This window comes from Anneissia japonica, unplaced genomic scaffold (genome assembly GCF_011630105.1).
Source record: "Anneissia japonica isolate Jap-2015-1 unplaced genomic scaffold, ASM1163010v1 scaffold287872_len80017_cov105, whole genome shotgun sequence".
Classification (NCBI taxonomy): Eukaryota; Metazoa; Echinodermata; class Crinoidea; order Comatulida; family Comatulidae; genus Anneissia; species Anneissia japonica.
The window spans coordinates 40,187-61,439 of NW_022695186.1; the positions used below are offsets into that span (position 1 = coordinate 40,187).

The window sequence follows — 21,253 nt, forward strand, 5'->3', positions numbered from 1 at the left end:
CTTGTAAATTGTATGTTAAAGAACGTTGAATTAGGGCAATATGACTTGGATTTGTTTTAAAAAAGATTATTATTATTCTATTGTTATCTTTATACTGTGTGTTGTGTTTTGTAATTGTAAGAAATTTATTTAATGTGACGTTACTTACACATTGTTGGTATTGGCTGGATGTTGGGACCGGCGATATATATATCATATATAAGAACTGTACTGGGGAAGTTAATTTCGTACAACAATCCGCTGGCCGTCGTCTTGCTATAGTACCGAATTAAAGTACCATTCCCATATCCAGTTACACTCGTATATATGTAATCCTATGAGGATTATTAATGTTTGTATATCACCTTTTATAATAAATTAAACATTGTACAGAGTTCTTCAAATTAAATAAAATTCAATTAAGTGGAATCAAGTGTGAAAAGTGTGAACTTGTCTTGCACGCAAATATTTCATTATACTTAATTTTTGGAATGAAGCATTAATTTTCTTTCATGTGCCCCCATCGAGCTGCTTTCATGTTTTCTTCTATATTTTGCTTATCATGCTTTGTGAAGTGGTAAGAAGTAATGCTGTACACAAAGAGTGTTCTACTATGACAAACATAAAATATTTATTTAAAATACTCACTTCATCTATTGAAACACTGCCAAATACCCCATCTGATATTGATTGTGATACTTCTGTCCTCCTGTCATCACCATTTAGGTCGGATGATTCAATTTTGCTTTCATTTACACTACTGTCAGTCCAGTAAATCCTGTTAACACCAAAAAAAAAGTAGCTGTGGCGTAATGCTGGGGCCGGGGGCCCTGTGGCTTTCTGAGACTGGGGACCCTATTTGGGACTGATTTCATAGTGTTTTAAATAATGTTTGCCATTGTATTCTAATTATTTTAAACCATGAAATAAATGATATATCAGTGGTGGATCAAGGAATTTATAATAGGGGGGCCCATGGAGGGACTTCCACAGATGAAAGGTATATAACTCTATACCAGCTCACCATGGTTGGGGATTAGATAAAAATATAAATTATTATTATGTCACCTCTAGTTCCGCAAACTTTTTTATTTCACGGCCTGTTTACGATTCCAGGCACCAAGCCGGTGGCCCAGCAGCCCAGCCGCGCCAGGGACCAACATACCAAATCCTTTTGATCATGAAGCCTCCATGTAGGCTTATATACAATATTTTGACATCATTATCTGTTCTCTCAGTGATAAAATTGTATTGTACACAAATTAAATATTACTTAATTAAATAAATAATACCATACATTTGTGTTTCCCCACACCCCCCCCCCCTCTGACAATTGTTGATTGTTTTTTCTTTCTACCATGATTCAACCAATCAGCCTGATGATTGGGGCTAGGGGCCGCCAAGGGCCTCAAGTCGGGGTTCCGTCCGGGGCCATTAAACTGTAATATTATTGTAAACCATTAAACTGTAATTAACATTAAGCCATTAAACTGTAATATTATTAACTAAGACCAATCAACAGACATAACATGAAACATATCAAAATTATTATGTTTAATCTTTCCTCGTCGGTGTTTGCATAAAACGTGATTTGGGTTTAACATGATTAAAGAAGTTCATTCAACAATAAAACATATAGGCCTACATATAAAAGTTATTAGGTTAAAGTTCTCATGATGTCGGTGCATGCATAAAAATGTAATTTTCTAAAATTTGGAACCTGAGATTGACAGACAACATTCTCTATACTGTATATGCATTGATTTAAGGAAATATATATTAGGCCCTATGTATATTGAGATACGGAAAGTTTAGTAAGTTAGAAGTTTAAAGGAGAGGACTTCGTTATGTTGTGGTCATATTAGACTGTAATAATAGGACTAGGCCTATCATTAAAAACCATTCAACATAAAACATATCAAAATTATTAAGTTAAACTTTCTACTTCGGTGCATGGATATGAATATAACGTAATTTTGGGATATATGAGATTTACATACCGTAGCATTTGAGAATGTACTAAATATAAAATCTGAAATATTTTACATTTTAATCAGCGATCTATCAGAAATACGGGGATTGGTTATACTGTAAAGCCTTCAGAACAGCCCCTGCAATACTAAAACTGGGATCCAACAGGCAGTGAATATTCCATTTTGATTTAGTGTAGATGTTTTTTACATATTTTTATTTTATTTGAATTATTTTTATTTTGTATGATTCATATGTTATATTTCCACAGACAGATAAATGAATGCCTAAACTGATATTTTTGGGTTTCATATTACTTTCTATACAAAACAGATATCATAAATCATCTATTGTCCGACTGTGTGCATTGAACATTTGACGACGACAATGTCTCCAAATTCTCAACCGTAACTTAGGCTACGGGCCTCGCTTGACACTTCACATCAAAGGGCCTGTTAATTACTCTTGTACAGCTTCCTCCTCCTCATCATCATCATCATAATTATTAATTGTCTATAGCAAAGTAGTGAAAAACTATGAATTCAGATTGTATTCAATAATAGACGTCTCATAATGCACGAAGTGTATTTCAAAGCATTTAGAAAACAAAAACTTTCGAACATCTACAATTTATCCTCCAGCGACAAAACAAGCTAGCTCTCTTCTCATGACCCTCCCAATATGGGAACCCATCTGTGCGATTGCCAGGGTAAACTCTGGATCCGCGCTTGACATGTATTTAATGCTTTAAAAAAGGTATATTTACAGTATATTTATTTATAGAAAATAATGTTGCACACTAGAACTATCAGGAATAAATATAAAGGCTCCCGAGGGGGCATAGACACAAACACGGCTTATAACTTAAATAGTACACATCATCTGGCACTTTAGCAGCGTGTGCAAGCGACGCATTCGCTGTAACAATGAAGCGGCTTTATTAAAAATTATTTTCTCCATGATGAAACGTCTCTTTGTTATTTTTTTTTTCAATTGCCAGACAGCTTCCCGGCCCTCCAAAAATGTTTCGCGGCCCAAATTTGGGCCGCGGACCACAGTTTGCGGAACGTCGCTCTAGATGACCAAAAATGGCAGTCACAGGCTTAAAATTTGAATATAATTTTCTTTTTATCTCCATTTAAAAAAACCCGAATTTATTGGGCCCGTATCGGCTGGGCCCCAATCATTCCGTCACTGAATAAAATATGATATATATCCTACAGTCGATGTCAGAGACACACATTATGCTGTTACGTATCAATAAAGCTCCATAATGGTCAGGGCACCTAATGGTCGGGACCCTGCGGACCGCCGCATGAGAGCGTATAGGCGTTACCCACTGGAAATTAGCATTGACAACATATGAGCTACAATACTATGACGACGGCGATTGTGTACTACAAGCATATAATGTATAATGTATTATTACTTCGCCATGCAAACAATACTAATAACATGAATAACTATAAAATTAAAAGCATTAACCCTAACAAGAAGTCACAATAACACAAAACAATAACAATAACTGTAAAAATATTAAATGTGCTGGAGGTAGTAAAGCTATATTTGCCAGTTAGAAACAAGGAATGCAAAATCCAATGTGCTAAAGGTAATTTTAGATGCAAAAATGAAAGGAAGGATGTTTTAAAATCATCAATACAGCCAACACAACAGAAATGAAAGAAGTCTACAAAGTAAATAGTGAGAAAATCTTGATTTTAATAATCTAATGCTATCTGTTTAATTTATATATCTAATATATACGATATAGCTACAGTATAATAATGGCTTGTATATGGAATTTTGTAGAGTTACAGACAGGAATTATCCATCTTTGTTACCTTTTGCTACTGTGTTACCTGTTAAGGATGGTATCGACAGCCACAGATTTGGGTTCGCTCACATCTGTAACAATAGTGATTGGATTTTCTCCAGACATGGATGATCTCATAATCCTGGGTGGATCCACACCTCCCAGTTCGGTCCAGAATAGATATCTAATGAAACAAAAGGAGAGAGTAAGGGCTTTACATTTCTTTATTTCTGTGTTTAATGAAGTAAATTTAAGTTATAACACTTAATTTGAAAATTTTAAGGCTATGAATGAGCACGTTTTCGTTTTAATTTAACTTTATGAAAATTGCAGATTTTATGTTTTTATAGACCTTCAAACCAAGCCTAGCTCTAATCTATTTAACAACTTCCATAGTAAAAAGTTTGTAATCTGCATTAATTCGGCGCTGAACTAGGTGGTCACACCTTGACAAAACGTCTAAAAGCCTAGATTAACAGGGCATGAACCAGACATCACATTAAAATTGAAATTAATTTCTATGCTAGATTAGAGTTTAGACATGAAAAATCAGCTCTTACTCAATGCTTTAAAATGAAACTGATGCTACAGATGTCATTAAATTTATATTTTAGATGTTAAGAAAAACAGAACTGCGTGGTCTGGTTTTTGTATTTGTTTGTTTTTTCCCCTTATTCTCTTGTATTATTTGACGTGATGTGTTAATAGCGCGGTTTTACTTTTTTTTCTGTATAAAATACTACAATGCAAGTTACGATAGCGCATCGTCTTTCAGATGGAAAGCAGTTCAACACGTGTGCATCATGGCCCATGCACATTAGAACGCAGTACACTCTTTGGAAAATGGTTAAGGATTGTCTCTCAGTGCACTGCCAAAACACAGCCAGAAGGACCCACTGAAAATAAGTCTTCTTCAGACTTTTGTGGGTTATCACTGGCGTTTAAACATCGAAAAACACCGAAATAAATCCATCATTACTTTGTTACCTTCTAGAATACACTCAAATGGTAACCTTCAATAAATCTGGTTAAAAGAGATTGGTGATTTTTTTCCCACAAATGGCAAGTTTAAGTTTATAATTTACACTAATGAAGTAGGAATTTGTCACATCAAGAAATACGAGAATAACATGGTAATGATTGGTCTGATGAAAAAATTCTAATGATTGTGGTTATGGGTCTGGATTTGAAATTTGCATTAATTATTGTGTTCAATATTCAGAATTACTTACCCTTTTGAAGGAAGACAGGCTATCCCCGACGGCTTTTCAAGCCCAGTATCTATTATTGTAACTTCTCCTACACCAAAATAATTCGTCATTTTGATCCAATTGTAACCCTCATCCACCCAGTAAACATTGTGTGCCAACCAATCAATTGTCATAGCCTCCACTCTTCCAGATGTTCCACCTTCAATGGCACTTGCCACTCCATTGGGTGTTGAAAAACTATCGCTTAGGAAAATCCAGTGGTTTATAGCATCATGGAAAGAAACATTTCCTGTGTGGTAATCAACAGCTACTGATGTCCAGTTGTGAGATGAAGATAGGTATGTTCGGCTATACCCCGTAATATCGTGCGTGTTTGGATTTGTAAAAAACCAGCCAATATACGAGACATCGTAGTCATATTGCGCCATATACAGTATATTCTCAGATTCTATGCCAGCTGTAATTGAACAAAACATATTCATCCAGTGGCGGATCCAGGAATTTGATATAGAGGGGGCCCAGGGAGTGAGTTTGACAGATGGAGAGTCTATACCAGCTGCACCCCACCATAGTTGGGGCTGAGTAAGAAATTTTACGATAATGGCACCTCTAGATGGCCGCGGAAATGACACTCTCAGAATTTTTTTTTATTTCTACAATTTTTTACAATTTTTGAAAAAAATTAGGGCCCGGGCCGGTTGGGCCCTCCCTTGAATTAGCCTGTTGTTTCTACAGTGTACTCGTGTGCAAATGATCCTGGAAATGATGATTGTTACAGTTTGACACGATGACATGTACAGCATTCATAGGCCTATATGTTTTGTTTCTGGATTTAAATCGAATAACCTGACTCTTTAAAGGCATTATTTTAACAATTTTAATAATTGTTATGAATGTGTAGACATGGTTTGTAATGTAATGGTATGATAAAAGCTATACAATTATAGAAAATAGCCTATTAACCTATTGAATAAAAACTATAATAATCTTATAAGACCACGCGGCTTCAAAAACGAAGTTTTTATGTCGTTGGCTTTAAACATAAATTATGATTACAACTGAAATATCACTTGTCTACATTGTTTTCTGCAGATTCTGAGTTAACAAATTTTAAAAATATATACACAAGGAGTTTAAAACATACCCTCGGTTGTAACTGATGTGGTCGGTGGCACTGTTGTAAGTTCTGTATAAGTACAAAAGTCTGAATTACTGGCAATTGTAATAATAATAATAATAATAATAATAATAATAATAATAATAATAATAATAATAATATACTTTATTTTTACACAGATACACTTGATTCACTCAAGGGTGGTACAGTACCACGGAGTATTATATCGAGGTACGTAATTAAGCTGTCTGAATCTTACGTAACACTGTATGCGCGTAATGATATTGATTGTCTGGGTATATATAGTGGTCTTCATGTGGTTACTGGCTGTTGAACACTTCCATCGTTACTATACGGTTTGCAAGCTGAGCAAGGTAAGCTTATTGAATAAGTTTACAGGTATGTTAATGAATCATTGTCATATTGATCATTGTATTTTGCTAATAGTAACTCTATACCCACCTTGTAATATCTGATTGATAATGTGAATGATTTGTAATATGGATTCGAGTATGGTAGCCTAATGTATTAGGTAGTATTTCTAGAGGTTGTGAGAAAGGTATTAATGGTGTGATGGCATAGGTATGCATGCCATAGAGGTACAGCTGTGTGAATGCTGTATGAGTATATCTTTAGACTCCTTTCTTATTTATCTTTACATTATTAATGCCTTCCTAGATTACTATAATGGATGTGTATCGATGGTTGTGTTCCTCCGAAGTTAGTTTTTGTGTAAATCCAGGTATACACGCACTTGTTTATTTAAGTATTGATGTAGTGATGGTTGGGTAATATTGTAATGATTAAAGATGTAATCGTATCATGTAGTAATGATGTACATTAGTATATTGATGTGAAAATATGATACAATAATGATGTATAGATATTAACTGTAATCTTGATGTTTACAAGTTTTTTTTATATATGGACTCCAATGTGTACGGTACACATTGACATTGATTTGAATCTAACACCTGACGATTAAAAAAACCTGGTAACTTGCATGGTAGTCGGTGTCTTCCTTGTTAGTGAGCTTAAAACTACCACATAAACAAAAGGTTACCAAGAAGCAAAAGAGGGTGGGGAGTAATACAAGTGATTACAGAAAATAATATGAGGATATCAAAACAAACAAAAGTAACCATGATTGGTTAAAGTTTTTTCAGGGATAAAAGACAAAATCAAAGGTAAACATTATGAAAGTAAACTTTTAAAAACATGTATATTAGGAGCACATTTCAGATCATCATTCCAAACCTTACTACCATGAAATGAGAGACTATTTTTCTTATATTCTGTTTTAACTTTAGGGATATCAAAATTGATACCATTAGCTAGTTTAGTGTTATAGTTATTATCTCTGATATGAAAACGGTTAGAAAGGTATGAAGAAACATTCAAATTGAAGATGATATACATGGTTATTGCTTCTATATTTTGCATTCTTTGTTTAAGCTTCAGTAGGTTAAGGTTTTGCAAGGCTTGTGTACTGAAATCATAATGGGATGACTTGGTAATACTTTTGGCAGCACGGTTTTGCAAGATTTGAAGTTTCTCAAAACAAATTTTATTTATAGAATTGCCCCAAACTGTACTACAGTAGTCAAAAATGTGGGGCTATCAGTGTTTCATATAGGTTATATTGATTTTTTGTGAAACTAATGTGCCAGCCTTTCTTAAGTAATACAAGCCCGGTAAAACCTTTACATGATCTGCTTAATTCGCCCATGTGAGGTTTTCATCAATAATCACATCAAGATGTTTACAGCTTTTTACCCTCTTTATACTTACAATGTCAATTTTTATGTTAGTATTCAAATTAGAAATCTTCGAAAGCTTTTGATGTGTCCCTATAATCATATATTCTGTTTTGTTAATATTTAGAATGAGTTTGTTAGTTTTTAAGCCACTGCTGAACATTTCCCAGGTATGACCTTGACAATGTCATTAATGTTAGAAGATGAATAATACATGCAAGTGTCATCTGCATACATACTGACATTTACATTTAGTGTACTCTTAGGCAAGTCATTAACATATAAAATGAAAAGTAAGGGTCCAAGTATGGAACCCTGTGGTATCCCACAAACACTACTACAAAGGTATGACGTTACACCATTTATATCAGTTGCATGACACCTATCACTAATGTAATTCTTAAACCAACTAATTACACCTTCACTAAATGAAAAATATTCCAATAAAATACAGTGATTCACGGTATCAAACGCCTTCTTAAGGTCCAAAGTAACTAGACCAATAAACTGTCCTGTGTCAATTGCATCAATCCAATTTTCAGTAATGTTAAGTAGTGAAGAAGATGTTGAAAAATTTGGACGAAAACCTGATTGCTAAGCATATAGAAGACCGTTTGTGTTAAGAAATGGGTAAATTTGCTCAAAAACAACCTTTTCAAGTATTTTTGATAATACAGGTAGTACAGAAATCGGTCTGTAGTTATTTGGTTCACTCCTTTTCACTTTTGAAGACAGGACAAATTCATGCCTTTTCCATTTAGCAGGAAAGGTGCGTGTAAAGAGTGAAATATTTACAAGATATGTAATCGGGTAGACAATTTCATCAATTGCAAGCTTAATCAATTTGACAGGAATGTTATCTGTACTTGTTGCTTTGGTATCAGATAACTTTGATTAGAAGTTCATAAATGTATTTGTAACTAACAGGATTGAAATTAAAAGTAGGTATGTTATTATTTTGATTTCAAGTTTACCCCTTTATCACATGTGAATTTTTTCTGCTAAGTTGGGTCCAACATATGTGCAAAAAAATCATTAAGTGTTGTAGCAATCTCATTACGGTTTGAGGTATGACCATCTTTCGTATTGATATTTGCAATGTGGGTGTCTTTAAATCTCTTAGGAACAATAAATATAATATTAGACCAGAGCTTTTTTACATCTTTTGGTTTTCATTTGGTTAGATGTGTAAATCTTTTTGTCAAGCTTATTTTTGGCATTGCATTCATTTTTCAAAGCACGATACTCATCCCAAAGATGAGGAAAATTTTCTTTGACAGCCTTCCTTTTTAATGCATCTCGTTTCCTCTTGAGTTTAATCAATATCACTCAACCATGAACTATTTTTATTTCTCAAGCACTATAGGGGCATGTTTGTTAGCACCATAAAGAAATTTATCCTCAAAATTCTGAAGTGCATCATCAATGTTACTATAGTTTGTGATTTCGTACCAATTTACATTCATCAGGTCTAGTTTGAATTGGATTTCATTAAGTTTGTTATAGTTGCTACAATTTGTAATCCGATGGTTTGAAGGTTGCTTTTTTTCTTTACCTATAATTTAATAGAAAACATCATGATCACTAAGGCCAGTATATAAGACTCCGGAATCGCTAAATTTTTCAGGACAAGATACATAGATATGGTCAATAATAGTCGATGTAGAATTTTTTGTCCTAGTTGGCTCTGTAATAATTTGTTTAAGATAGTAGTTAGTATAGATTAGTAGAGATTTCTTTTAATTTATTCATGTAACAGCTTGGATTTTCAGAAAGTGAATCACAATTAACATCACCAATAATAATAATGTTACTGTTAGTATTAGAACTTTTCGATATTTTGAAGTACATCTTCAAAAATAATTAAATAATTGCATTTCTGATCCAGGAGGGTGGTACCATGCTTAAATAAGTGGTTTCATATTGGCTTTAAATATTTCAATGCAAATCATTTCAAGCTCAGGCTTCATACGGTCAGAACGCATTTTATAACTAAATCACCATGTTGATTAATATATACAGCTACACCTCCATCACGGTTTCGATCTTTACGAAAAACGTCATAACCCCTAATATAAATATCTTCATCCTTAATGAAATTACTAAGACGAGATTCATTTAGACATATTATATCAATGCAATTATTTACAATAAGGAAATTAAATTCATCAAACTTATCTGTAAGATTGACAATATTTAAACTAATTATACTAATACCCTTTTTAATTAAAATTTCACAATTTTCATGGAAGGTTCCTTGCTTTACATTCTTGTTCTCATATGTGTTAAAATCAGAAAAGAGCATATGTAAATGAAACGATTCATCGGCATCAATGTTATCTGCTTCCTTATCGGATATTCACTGGCTTGGTGCATTGCAGTACTTGGATTTGTGTCCTATTTGATGGCAGGTCCAGCATTGGACAGGTTTCCCATGATGACAAACATGACGTACGTGACCGCTTTCTCCACAGAATTGACAACAGGATGGATTTGAGGATTTTATTTTTTTTTGACTGATAGGATTTGGATAGCTGAGTTTATACTCTTGATTAATGCAGCGGTTCCATACTTATTTATATGAAGAACATGGCGTGTGAATTTTGAGGTGTCAATGCCATTGCTTGTGTTAAATGCTGTGAAATTATCAATGAAATGGTTTTGGAATTCGTTTTTTGGCATAACATTGGTTTCCAGTACGCGCACATTGAGGTAAGGGTCGTCCAGACGTGGGCAGGCTTCTGAGATTTACACTTTACCTGTTATTTGTGACTGTACATTAGATGAAAGCTCCTGGTAGTCTTTCAGTAGAGAATCTCTGTTGTAATTACGACTACTACAAGCATTGGTTCCCGCATGGATTACAACATTCTTCATTGGTTAGGTCGATGTCTTTTAGAGCAGGAGATACCTGCTTTACTTTGGCTCCACGCATTGTCTTGATTGAAATGCATGTTGATCAGACCCCTTGTTTTAATGTTTCAGCGTCAAGTCTCCAATTAGGAGAGTTTCTTTAAGTTGAGACTTTCCGTTAACGGTTCTTTTATTATGAGCCTGTATATATTGTACAGCTGTCTAAAAGATATTTTATTATTATTTTATTTTATTTTATTATTTTGTTTGACATATTTTGTTGGACATTAAAGTTAATAATTATTACAACTGATGTTCCAGTTGTCTCCACTGCTGTTGTAGATTCAAAGTAATCAAATTTAAATTAAACATAAAATAGTAAGTTAAGGACATACCCTCAGTTGTAACTGATGTAGTAAGTAATATACCCTCAGTTGTCCATAATGTGGTTTTTGGCGCTGTTGCTGTAGGTTCTGTATAAATACAGTAATAAATCTGGTTACTGACTAGTGTAAATATCTAGAAGCTGCTTTTTAATTAAAGCATTTAACCAACTTCGTTGGGCATTAAAGTTATTTAATATTACAAGGTAATATTAGTTTTCTTCACTGTTGTTGATGGCTAAGCTGCTTTTTGCAGATTAAGAAAATAAAACCGGCCTGCAGGAAAAATTTGGCCCGCGAGACCATTTATTCATATGAAATGCATATTTCGCTCAGCTCTTTTTTAAAGAATTTTTTTTTTTGTATCTTTCAGCAATCGTGGAACTCCGAAAAAAAAATTTAATGCCAACAAGCCATTGTGATTCAATATTTCGAACATGATTTGTTCAAGTGCAGAATTCATACTATCTTAAATTTTAGTAGGATTCTTCATCTACCTTGTCATCGAGGAAGAAAATGCATGGTTATGGAGAGATGCTGCTTTAATACACAAAGAATGTTGGTTTGTATGCAGCCTGACGCAAACGATTCTTGAATATGGTTCTATATTACAATCTCTAGTGATGCTTTAATATAATAGGCTTATAATTAATTATCGACAAAAATGCTGATATAAACAGGACTGTTAGCATAACAGTAAAGATTTAAGCCAAATGATATGTGAAGGGGTATGCAAGTCCCTACCCCATGAAGTACAGCTGATGTTTTTTAATTAAAGAAATTATGGTTTGTATATCTTAAACTCAGTGTATTTTGTACGTCTACAGGAGTCGATTAAAACTATTGTTATTTTACAACAAGGAGCTGGGACCAATTGAAGACCAAATGAAACTGGGACCATGTGCAGCAGCTGAAGACAAGTTGGAACTGGGACCAGCTAAAGACCATTTGGAAATTGGACCAGTTGAACAGTTGTGAAAAACACAATACAGTACCCAACACATTTTAGTGGCTCCTTACATTTCAATTCCTATTCAGCTCTGAAAAAAACAGATATAGCCCATCATAGCCCGCAAATTATTTTGGACTAAACCCTCATGGGTCCCAAATAAAACCATAATGCAAACCTAAGGGGCCCAAATATATCCTTTAACAGGCCCATGAACTTTATGGGACCCCTATGGATTTTGGGTGCACAGGCAGCTCATTCCCATATGTGCCAATTTATAATGGCCCCCTACATTTCATTCCTCAAAAAACCCAGATATATAACCCATAATGTCCCCATGAATTAATTTGGTTACACCCATATGGGTCCAAAATGAAACCATAATGCAAACCTAAGGGACCCAAATATATTCTTTAAAAGGCCCATAAATTAATTTGGGCAAACTTTATGGGACCCATATGGATTTAGGGTGCACAGGCAGCTCTTTCCCATATGGGCCAATTTATAGTGTCCCCTTACATTTCAACCCCGATTCAACCCTTTAAAAACCCAGATAGAGCAAACAATGGGCCCATGAGTTAACTTGGACAAAACCATATGGGTCCCAAATGAAACCATAATTCAAACCTTAAGGGACCCTTAAACTTGAAGTTTTTAAATATTATAACCTAAATTCAGCTGTCCCTACTCCTGGTGATGGTTGAGACTGTCATTTCAGACTCTGAATGAACAAATTTAAAAAGTATATACATAATAATAATAAGTGAAAAACATACCCTCAGTTGTCACTGATGTGGTTGGCAACAATGTTGTAGGTACTGTATACATATAAAAATGTGATTAATACTTAAAAGGTACTTTTTATTTATAACATTTAACAAGTTTTAACTTCGTTGGACATTAAAGTTAATTAAATTTTACCAAATAATATCAGTTGTCTTCACTGTTATTATGGCTGAGCTGTAGTTGCAGATTCTGAATACACATATATTTTTAATACATACATAATAATAGTTAAGAAATTACTCTCAGTTGCTACAAATGTGGTCGATGGTAGCAATGTTGTAGGTTCACTATGAATACAAACATTGAATAATATTTAGGAGTTGCTAATCAATTAAAACACTTAATAATTAAATTTAATTTTGTTGGAAATTGAAGTTTTAAATATTATAACCTAATTTCAGTGTTTCTACTACTGGTGATAGTTGACACTGTTGTATCAGACTCTGAATGAACAAATTCACATTTTAAAATTACATATATAATAATAGTTAAGAAAATACTCTCAGTTGCCACTAATGTGGTCGATGGTAGTACTGTTGTAGGTTCAGTATGAATACAAACATTGAATAATATTTAAGAGTTGCTAATCAATTAAAAACACTTAACAATTAAGTTTAATTTTGTTGGAAATTAAAGTGTTTAAATATTATAACCTAATTTCATCTGTCTCTACTACTAGTGATAGTTGAGACTGTCGTTTCAGACTCTGAATGAACAAATTTGAAAAGCATATACATAATAATAATCAGTAAAAAACATACCCTCAGTTGTCACTGATGTGGTTGGCGGCAATGTTGTAGGTACTGTATACATATAAAAATGTGATTAATACGTACTTAAACAATTAAGTTTAATTTTGAAGTTTTTAAATATTATAGCCACCTAAATTCAGCTGTCCCTACTACTGGTGATGCTTGAGACTGTCATTTCAGACTCTGAATGAACAAACTTAAAAAGTATATACATAATAATGATAAGTAAAAAACATACCTTCAGTTGTCACTGATGTGGTCGGTGGCGCTGTTGTAGGTTCTGTGTAAGTATAAAAGTCTAATTTACTGGCGAATGTAAATATCAGTGGCGTAGACAAATATTTTTCATTGGGGGGATGATTGGCGTGTTAGCCAGTGTCGTAACAGACGCGGTGGGTGGGGCAGGAGAAAACTGCCCCTCCCCTGACGGTTTTTACCGGGCCGACCAAGTCGTCGTACCGGGCTGGGTAATAAGAGAAAACAAAGAAGAGGAAAAGAAAAGGAAAGAAAAAGAGAAGAGAAAAATAAAGACAAGAATAAAAAGGAAGATATCATGATGACCAGACTCACAACACCCATGCAACCCCTTCTCCACTTCAAAAACTCTCATAACTCCTTTGATCTATGCTGCCCGATGGCGTAACCACTGGGGGACAAGGAGAAAATATCCATCTTTGATCAAAGTACGGTAAGTGCAATGATGGGGTGGGGTGGGTATGGTAAATTACTAACCGGGAAATGAGGATTGTATGTCGTCGTCGTCGTCGTCGTCGTCGTTGTTGTTTGTACTGTTCATTAATTTTATTAAAGAGGGCCCCTGAATGTCAGTTAACCTACTGGGTTAAACTAGAAGGGTTACCCTCTTTAAAGATGGTTGAAATAAAAAAAATATATATATATATACCCACTCTGACCCAAGACCCCTGTAACGCGCCTGGTGTTAGCGCCAATGTGTGCCCTTGTGCGGACAGGAGATGTGCCCACCTCTGAAGCTGGAAACCTTGTTTTTGCAAAATAAATTGATGCAATTTGCTGTTATAGGCCTAATCAATAAATTCCTCTTCAACCGATATAACCTTAAACATTCTTGGAATTGATATAACATTTCTGATGTCGTACACACCCTTCAGTGTGAAATGTGGCTCTCTTTGCAAGCAAATCTAACATCTAAGGAAAGAAGAGCTTAGATTGGTACCAGATAATAATTTTGTTATCAACATTAATACATTATGCTAATTTTCATCTTTGTAAGCGCATAAGACAGTGCAAATTATTTCTGTGACAGTCTTTCGAAGTGTGTAAAGCTCCATTTTATCCCATACATAGTCAAAATATTAGGGGGATGAATCAATGGACCATCCCCCCCCCCCCTTGTCAAATATTGGGGGGGGGGGGGAATATATCCCCTCCATCCCCCCGGGATCTACGCCTTTGGTAAATATCTAAATGTTTCTTATCAATTATAACATTTAACAAGTTTTAATTTTGTTGGACATGTTGGTTATTTAATATTACAATTATATAACTGAGCAGATTTTGTAGATTAAGAAAAAACAAACTTTAAAACATAATACATAATAATCAGTTAAGAACATACCCTCAGTTGTCCATATTGTGGTGGTTGGAGCTATTGTTGTACGTTCTGTATAAGTATAATATTTAAGAAATAAATATTATTTATAAGGTTCAACAAGATTTTTTATTAAACAATTTAAAATATGTACTAATAATGAGTTAAGAGCATACCCTCAGTCATCACTAATGTGGTCGGTGACGACGCTGTTGTAGGTGTAAGTATAACAATTCGATTTAATGGCGAGTGTAAATCTCTTAAAATTTATTATGAATAGACCGAATTACTCACCAAACCAAAGCCGTTATAGTGGGTTATAACTCTAAAAAAAACAGCTTGGTGGCAGTTTTTCACACAATACACGTAATTTTGAAATCTTTGAACTCCTCAAACTATCGTAAAATATCTTATCGAAAAACCTTGGTAAGTATTTCTTTAATAAACGTCACAGTATTGACCCGCTAGATTTGAAATGGAGTGAAAGAATCAAATGGAAACTAGACGATGTTTGCATTGCCTCCTCCCAGACCTAGCCCTAGACCAGAGTGTCATACAAATAACGTTCTTCTGACTCCTTGGACATCGTAGTGAAAAAAAAACCATCTTATTCTACAATTCAGCAATTTAGGTTTGTCCACTAGTTTAATATTTCATACAGAAATTGCAACAAAATGAATTGGTGACAGTGGTGACAGAATATGTACCTATAATCAACAGCGATCACCTTAGTCAGCGCTTGATGCAGGCCAGACCCAATAGAAGGTCTCTCGAAATCAGGCCCGTAGCCAGGGGGGTTTTATGGCTCGGGCGAACTCCCTTTTCTAGCGAATCCCCCTATTTTCTAGCGAACCCCCTCGAATTTTTGAATGAGTCCCACTCGGTCGGATGTCTGTTTTTAACTTAGCCAGCATTAAATCAAAATTTAGCACCTAATTCATTATTTCGTCACCCGTTTTTAAATTGTAGCCAGCGATACAAGCCTACATTCATAGAATATATTCTCAGCTTCAGAAGTTTGGAGATTTAAATTGAACGCAACTTCAGCAAACCATGACCTAGATGTTGACTAGCTAAGTTCGCTCTTCGTTCGTTTAGGGACAGAATTATACCCCGAACAGAAACTAGTGTAGGCCTAGGCCTAAGTACAGTAGGACGTACTACAGATACTAGGCCTAGGCTTTTGTTGTAAAAGTTGAACAGGATGCGCCATAGGCCTATATTTAAAAAAATACATTTTGTTAATTATTATTGGTTGGCCTGGTTCCTAGGCAGGTAGGCCAGCTTTACCGTCGAAAGTCCTGGGATTCGACGATGACGTCAGTGCACATTTACGAACACCATTGATTAGAATGAAAATACTAGACGCGCTGAATTTCGTTTTTTTTTTTTTTTTTTTTTTTAAAGAAAGATAGAATTTATCGAACATCTATCGATATAAAACAAAATTAATATTGTAGAAATTGTATTTCTAAAGATTCATTCATATTTCATTTGGTAGACAATAAATATTCAGTAAGATATACTAAAATCGTCGATTAATAATTCTGAAATGTGCATCAAATCTCAGCTATTATTAATCAGTATGTATTATGTTAAAGTCTTAAAATAATAATTTCGAATTAGGCCTAGTATATAACAAATAATTGTAATTAAAGTTTAGTTTCTCATGATGCCAGATGACGTATTGAATATGATGCTATATTTTGGGCTCTGACTTAATTTAACGATGGCCCTGTCAGTAATGACAATATTTGTGCTTTTTTTTAGCCATGTACTATTATTTTCAGTGTACAAAATGAGAGTCAAGAAGTAGTAGAAGAAAAAGAATAGGAAGAGGAAGAGGACGAAAAAGAAGAATAGCCTTTTTTTTGTTCTATAATAATAAACGTGTTGAGTATATTGATATTGATTATGCGATGAGGTTTCTTTTTTATATCTTTCAATGTGATTTAAACATGCCAATTCTCAGAAAATATTTTCTAATTTTATTATATTACCAACTTTTTATTACATAGATCTTTTTCAAAACATAACTGCTTTTATAACATTATATAGATCCATTAAAAACAAAAAAACTGCTCTGGCTTCGGGGGCTTCGCCCCTGACCCCACCGTGGCCCTTAGACAGGCCCCTGCACCCCACGCCCAGAAAACCCCCCTTGAAATGACCTGGCTACGGGCCTGGAAATGCTTCATATTTTTAGTTGAATGGAAGTTTAAATCAAATCACCTTAATCTTATGAAAACTATACTTATAATTATTATACTTATAAGGCTTATTATTATTATTATTATTATTATTATTATTATTATTATTATTATTATTATATTATTATTATTATTATTATTATTATTATTATTATTATTATTATTATTATTATTATTATTATTATTATTATTATTATTATTATTATTATTATTATTATTATTATTACTGACTATTGTTTTGATTGCTGATCATATCATTTGAGATTCTGAGTAATCAAATATTTAAGAACTTACCCTCCATTGTGACTGATATGGTCGGTGGTGCTATTGTTGTAGGTTCTGTATAAATACAACATTCTGATTTATTGGTAAAATACTTAACTACAACATTTAACAAGTTCTACTTTAATTGACATTAATGTTGAACTGAGTATCAGTTGTCTCTCTTGTTGTAATAGCAGAGCTCCTGTATCAGATTCTGGATAACAAATGAAGTGTAGGCCTATACATAATAGTTAAAAACATACTCTCAGTTGTACAAAATGTGGTCGGTGGTGCTATTGTAGGTTCTGTTATAATATAAAAATATAAAATTATAACTTACTGGCCAGTGTAAATATCTAAAAAAAATAATAATATTAAAATTATATGTATTTTTACGACTCTAAAATCGATTAAACATGTTTTCGAAACCGCTAAATTGTCATATTTTCGAGGGCCTTACATTCGCCAGGTTTTTTAGCGATGCCCGCCCATGATACCAATAAATAATAATAATAATAATAATAATAATAATAATAATAATAATAATATTAATAATAATGATAATAATATAATAATAACATTATATTAATAATAATATAATAATATTGGGCCTATTTTTATATTCTGCGGATTAGGTTCTCAGTGTATGATACCAACAAATAATAATAATAATAATAATAATAATAATAATAATAATAATATTAATAATAATATAATAATAACATTATATTAATAATAATAATAGTATTATAATAATATAATAATATTGGGCCTATTTTTTCATGCTATTTTACCTGAATCCGCAAAATCCGCATTTTAGAAATGGACACATTTATTAGGGCTAGGCCTCAATTAGATACAGTAGGGCCTACTGGGATTAGCTAGGCCCTAGCAAAGAGCAGCATGGTCCCTGTCTAAAGAACTAGCGTTGGCGGACTCGGAGGTAATGAGATCTTTGGTCATGGAGCCTTGTGACCATGCAAGTTTGACAAGTTTGTGATTAAAACTATGGGCTGTAGATAAATAAATTAAAAGCTAGTTTTTTGTTGATTGTGACCTTGACCTTTGACCATGACCCTTCAAAATTTAATCAGCTTTAGATCTTAGGTAAAGGAACATTGTGGCAAAGTTTGATGAATTTATGATAAAAACTATGGGCTGTAGGCTGTTCACAAAATAAAATTGCCGAATGACAAATAAATAAATAAGAGGGGCAAAAATATAACCTCCTGCCAACTTCGTTGGCGGAGGTAATAAGATTAAGAAAAACAATAACAATAACAATAGCAACAACAGCAGTCACTCCATAGACTGCATACATTCACCCTGTGCCTGAATACAGTACTACAATACGCAGGCCGTCTATAATGGGCGAAACTGCAGTATACCAACTGTATAGGCACATTGTTCAATTTGTGTGCCAGCTGCCTGAATGCAAGAGACAATTCTGTTATTTTCTTCTATCACAAAGTAAACATAATTCCATATTTCAGCTTAATTTAGGGAAAGACTTTATTATCGATGTTTACTTTAGATTTTTGAACACTCTCCCCAGTGTTCTTGAAACCTCAGTCACAAGCTAAAAATTAAATAACTTTAGTCAGCCAAAAGTAAGGCTAAATCGCCGAAATATTTACTAATATTTCTAAAACTAAACAAAACATGTTTTTGTAACTCACGATAAAGTGAAACGAATAAAAACAATTGTATACGCAGGTTTGATATATCTTTGGTGTGTTAAACAAGAAAATTAACATGTTTTGCTAGCCACATGCTTTAGATTTGCACAAAAGGTAACAGGTCAAAACGGCAAAAACCAAAACGGCAATAAGTCAAAACGGCAATGACCAAAACAGCAAAAACCAAAAACGGCAACACTTTTTGACCAGAATGGCAATGGACTAAAACGGCAATAAGTCAAATTTAAACGACAATGACTAAAACAGCAATAAGTCAAAACAGCAACACTTCTATAATGACATGCCTACTGTATGTCTGTAATACTGTATTACGGCCTAGGCTAAATTATTGATATATTACATTTTTAACCTTGATAATTTATTTTTTAAATATTATTTTTTACGTTTATTGTTAAAATAATTGATACATTTTTCAGGTTTATGGCTTTTCAACAGACTGACCCATGTGATGGAAGACGAGAGTTGCTGGTACCGGGTTACCGGGTAGCACAGACACGAAGGGACCCTTAGTGGCGAAGAAAGTCATTGATTGAGTTCCTAATCCACATATCAAGCGCCCTGATCATCCTACATTATTGTAAAGTGGGCCTCTGTTAATTGTAAATAAAACATAACTGTAGAAAGATATGCATAAATGTTGTTATTGTATAACTCTTCCAAAGATTGGTTAATCATAGCCTTAGGTCTTTCATTCGTTTTTGTCTCGTCTGTCGACCTTCGTATTGAGAATGCTTAACCCTTTTTCTTGTTTTGTTAGCGGCGTTGTATGTGGCTAAAAATCAGCGTATATTGTCAAAATGTTTCATGATGCGCACGTGCATGATACCACCAGTGGTGGCGCCGCATTTGGCCTTTCGTAAACCCTCTGTGCCAACCCTGAGCCGCCATGCCCCCAAAATTACATAGTTTCCAAAATGGTGAATTCGTTGTTGCACCACAAACGGACCCGCTTGCATGAGGTTTTCAGTTGACCATTAACAGTAGGCAACAGAGTTAATAACTGAATCACCGAATCAATAATAGTCTGCTTAAAACGCCCTGATTCAATATATATTTTGCATATCATGTCAGTTTTTTTTTTTTTTTTTTCAAACCATATTTATAGAGGGTGACCCTTCAAGCGTATCCAACAAAGTCGCTTGATATTCAGAAAAAAAAAACCCAAACAAAAAAAAAAAAAAAAACAATTCAAAAAATTATAAACTGCTTCCGCGCCCAGCGGCGCTTCAGTCTTGGCATTGATTTTGATTTTTTTTTTTTCTCCCTTGCAGTTTTAGTTTTGCCATTTTGGTAGTTGATATTGCCGTTTTGGTACTTATCATTCCCGTTCTGGTTTACTGCTATTTTCGTCATTGCCCTTTTGTCCAGAAACCGCACGAAATCATCTCGCGTTGCGATTACCTAGCATCACCATAACAACAACAAAGATGGTGCCGCACTCGCCCTGGCTCAACTATAATAGTTCTCCAAAAAAGCAAATTTTCAGTGACTGTTCAAATTCTCTATTGTAATATGTTAACAACTAATATAGTTACTATTATAGAAAATTAATTACGCGAATGAAGGTCTATTATGAATTATGAAGAAATACGTTTTTTAACCACAGACGGCAGCTTAATATTCATCACGAAATTTTCATTCAGATAAAGTTGACACGTTTTTTGAAATATCTGGTATGAAGTGTTTGCTCTTAAACCCATTTAATTAGTTCTCACATCCACATCCTACACCGGGCCGTCAACAAAATTTATTCATTTCTTCATTGGGTCATACCTAAACTCCCTGTTATTTTCATTTCTGTCTGTGCAGCCGTATTTGAGATATTTTGAACACAAACAGTTTATTTATATCTATGCAAAAGAAAAGAAAAACGTTTTTGAAATTGATAGTTGTGATTGGAAGAATAATATTATTCATCATTTGTCTGGATACTAACAT

General features: G+C 33.9%; 1 protein-coding gene across 1 annotated transcript in view; it reads right to left on the reverse strand.

The window, feature by feature from the left end:
- Positions 1 to 21,253, reverse strand: part of LOC117101387 (mucin-3A-like) — a 53,971-nt gene that overhangs the window by 30,153 nt on the left and 2,565 nt on the right. Inside the window, exons 3-11 of the mRNA XM_033241363.1 lie at positions 17,646 to 17,690; positions 15,169 to 15,213; positions 13,810 to 13,851; positions 13,581 to 13,622; positions 12,810 to 12,851; positions 11,097 to 11,174; positions 6,119 to 6,160; positions 4,996 to 5,431; positions 3,810 to 3,947 (exon numbers count right to left, since the gene is read on the reverse strand). Of these exons, the coding sequence (XP_033097254.1) occupies positions 3,810 to 3,947; positions 4,996 to 5,431; positions 6,119 to 6,160; positions 11,097 to 11,174; positions 12,810 to 12,851; positions 13,581 to 13,622; positions 13,810 to 13,851; positions 15,169 to 15,213; positions 17,646 to 17,690 (910 nt within the window). The remainder of the gene's footprint in view (positions 1 to 3,809; positions 3,948 to 4,995; positions 5,432 to 6,118; positions 6,161 to 11,096; positions 11,175 to 12,809; positions 12,852 to 13,580; positions 13,623 to 13,809; positions 13,852 to 15,168; positions 15,214 to 17,645; positions 17,691 to 21,253) is intronic.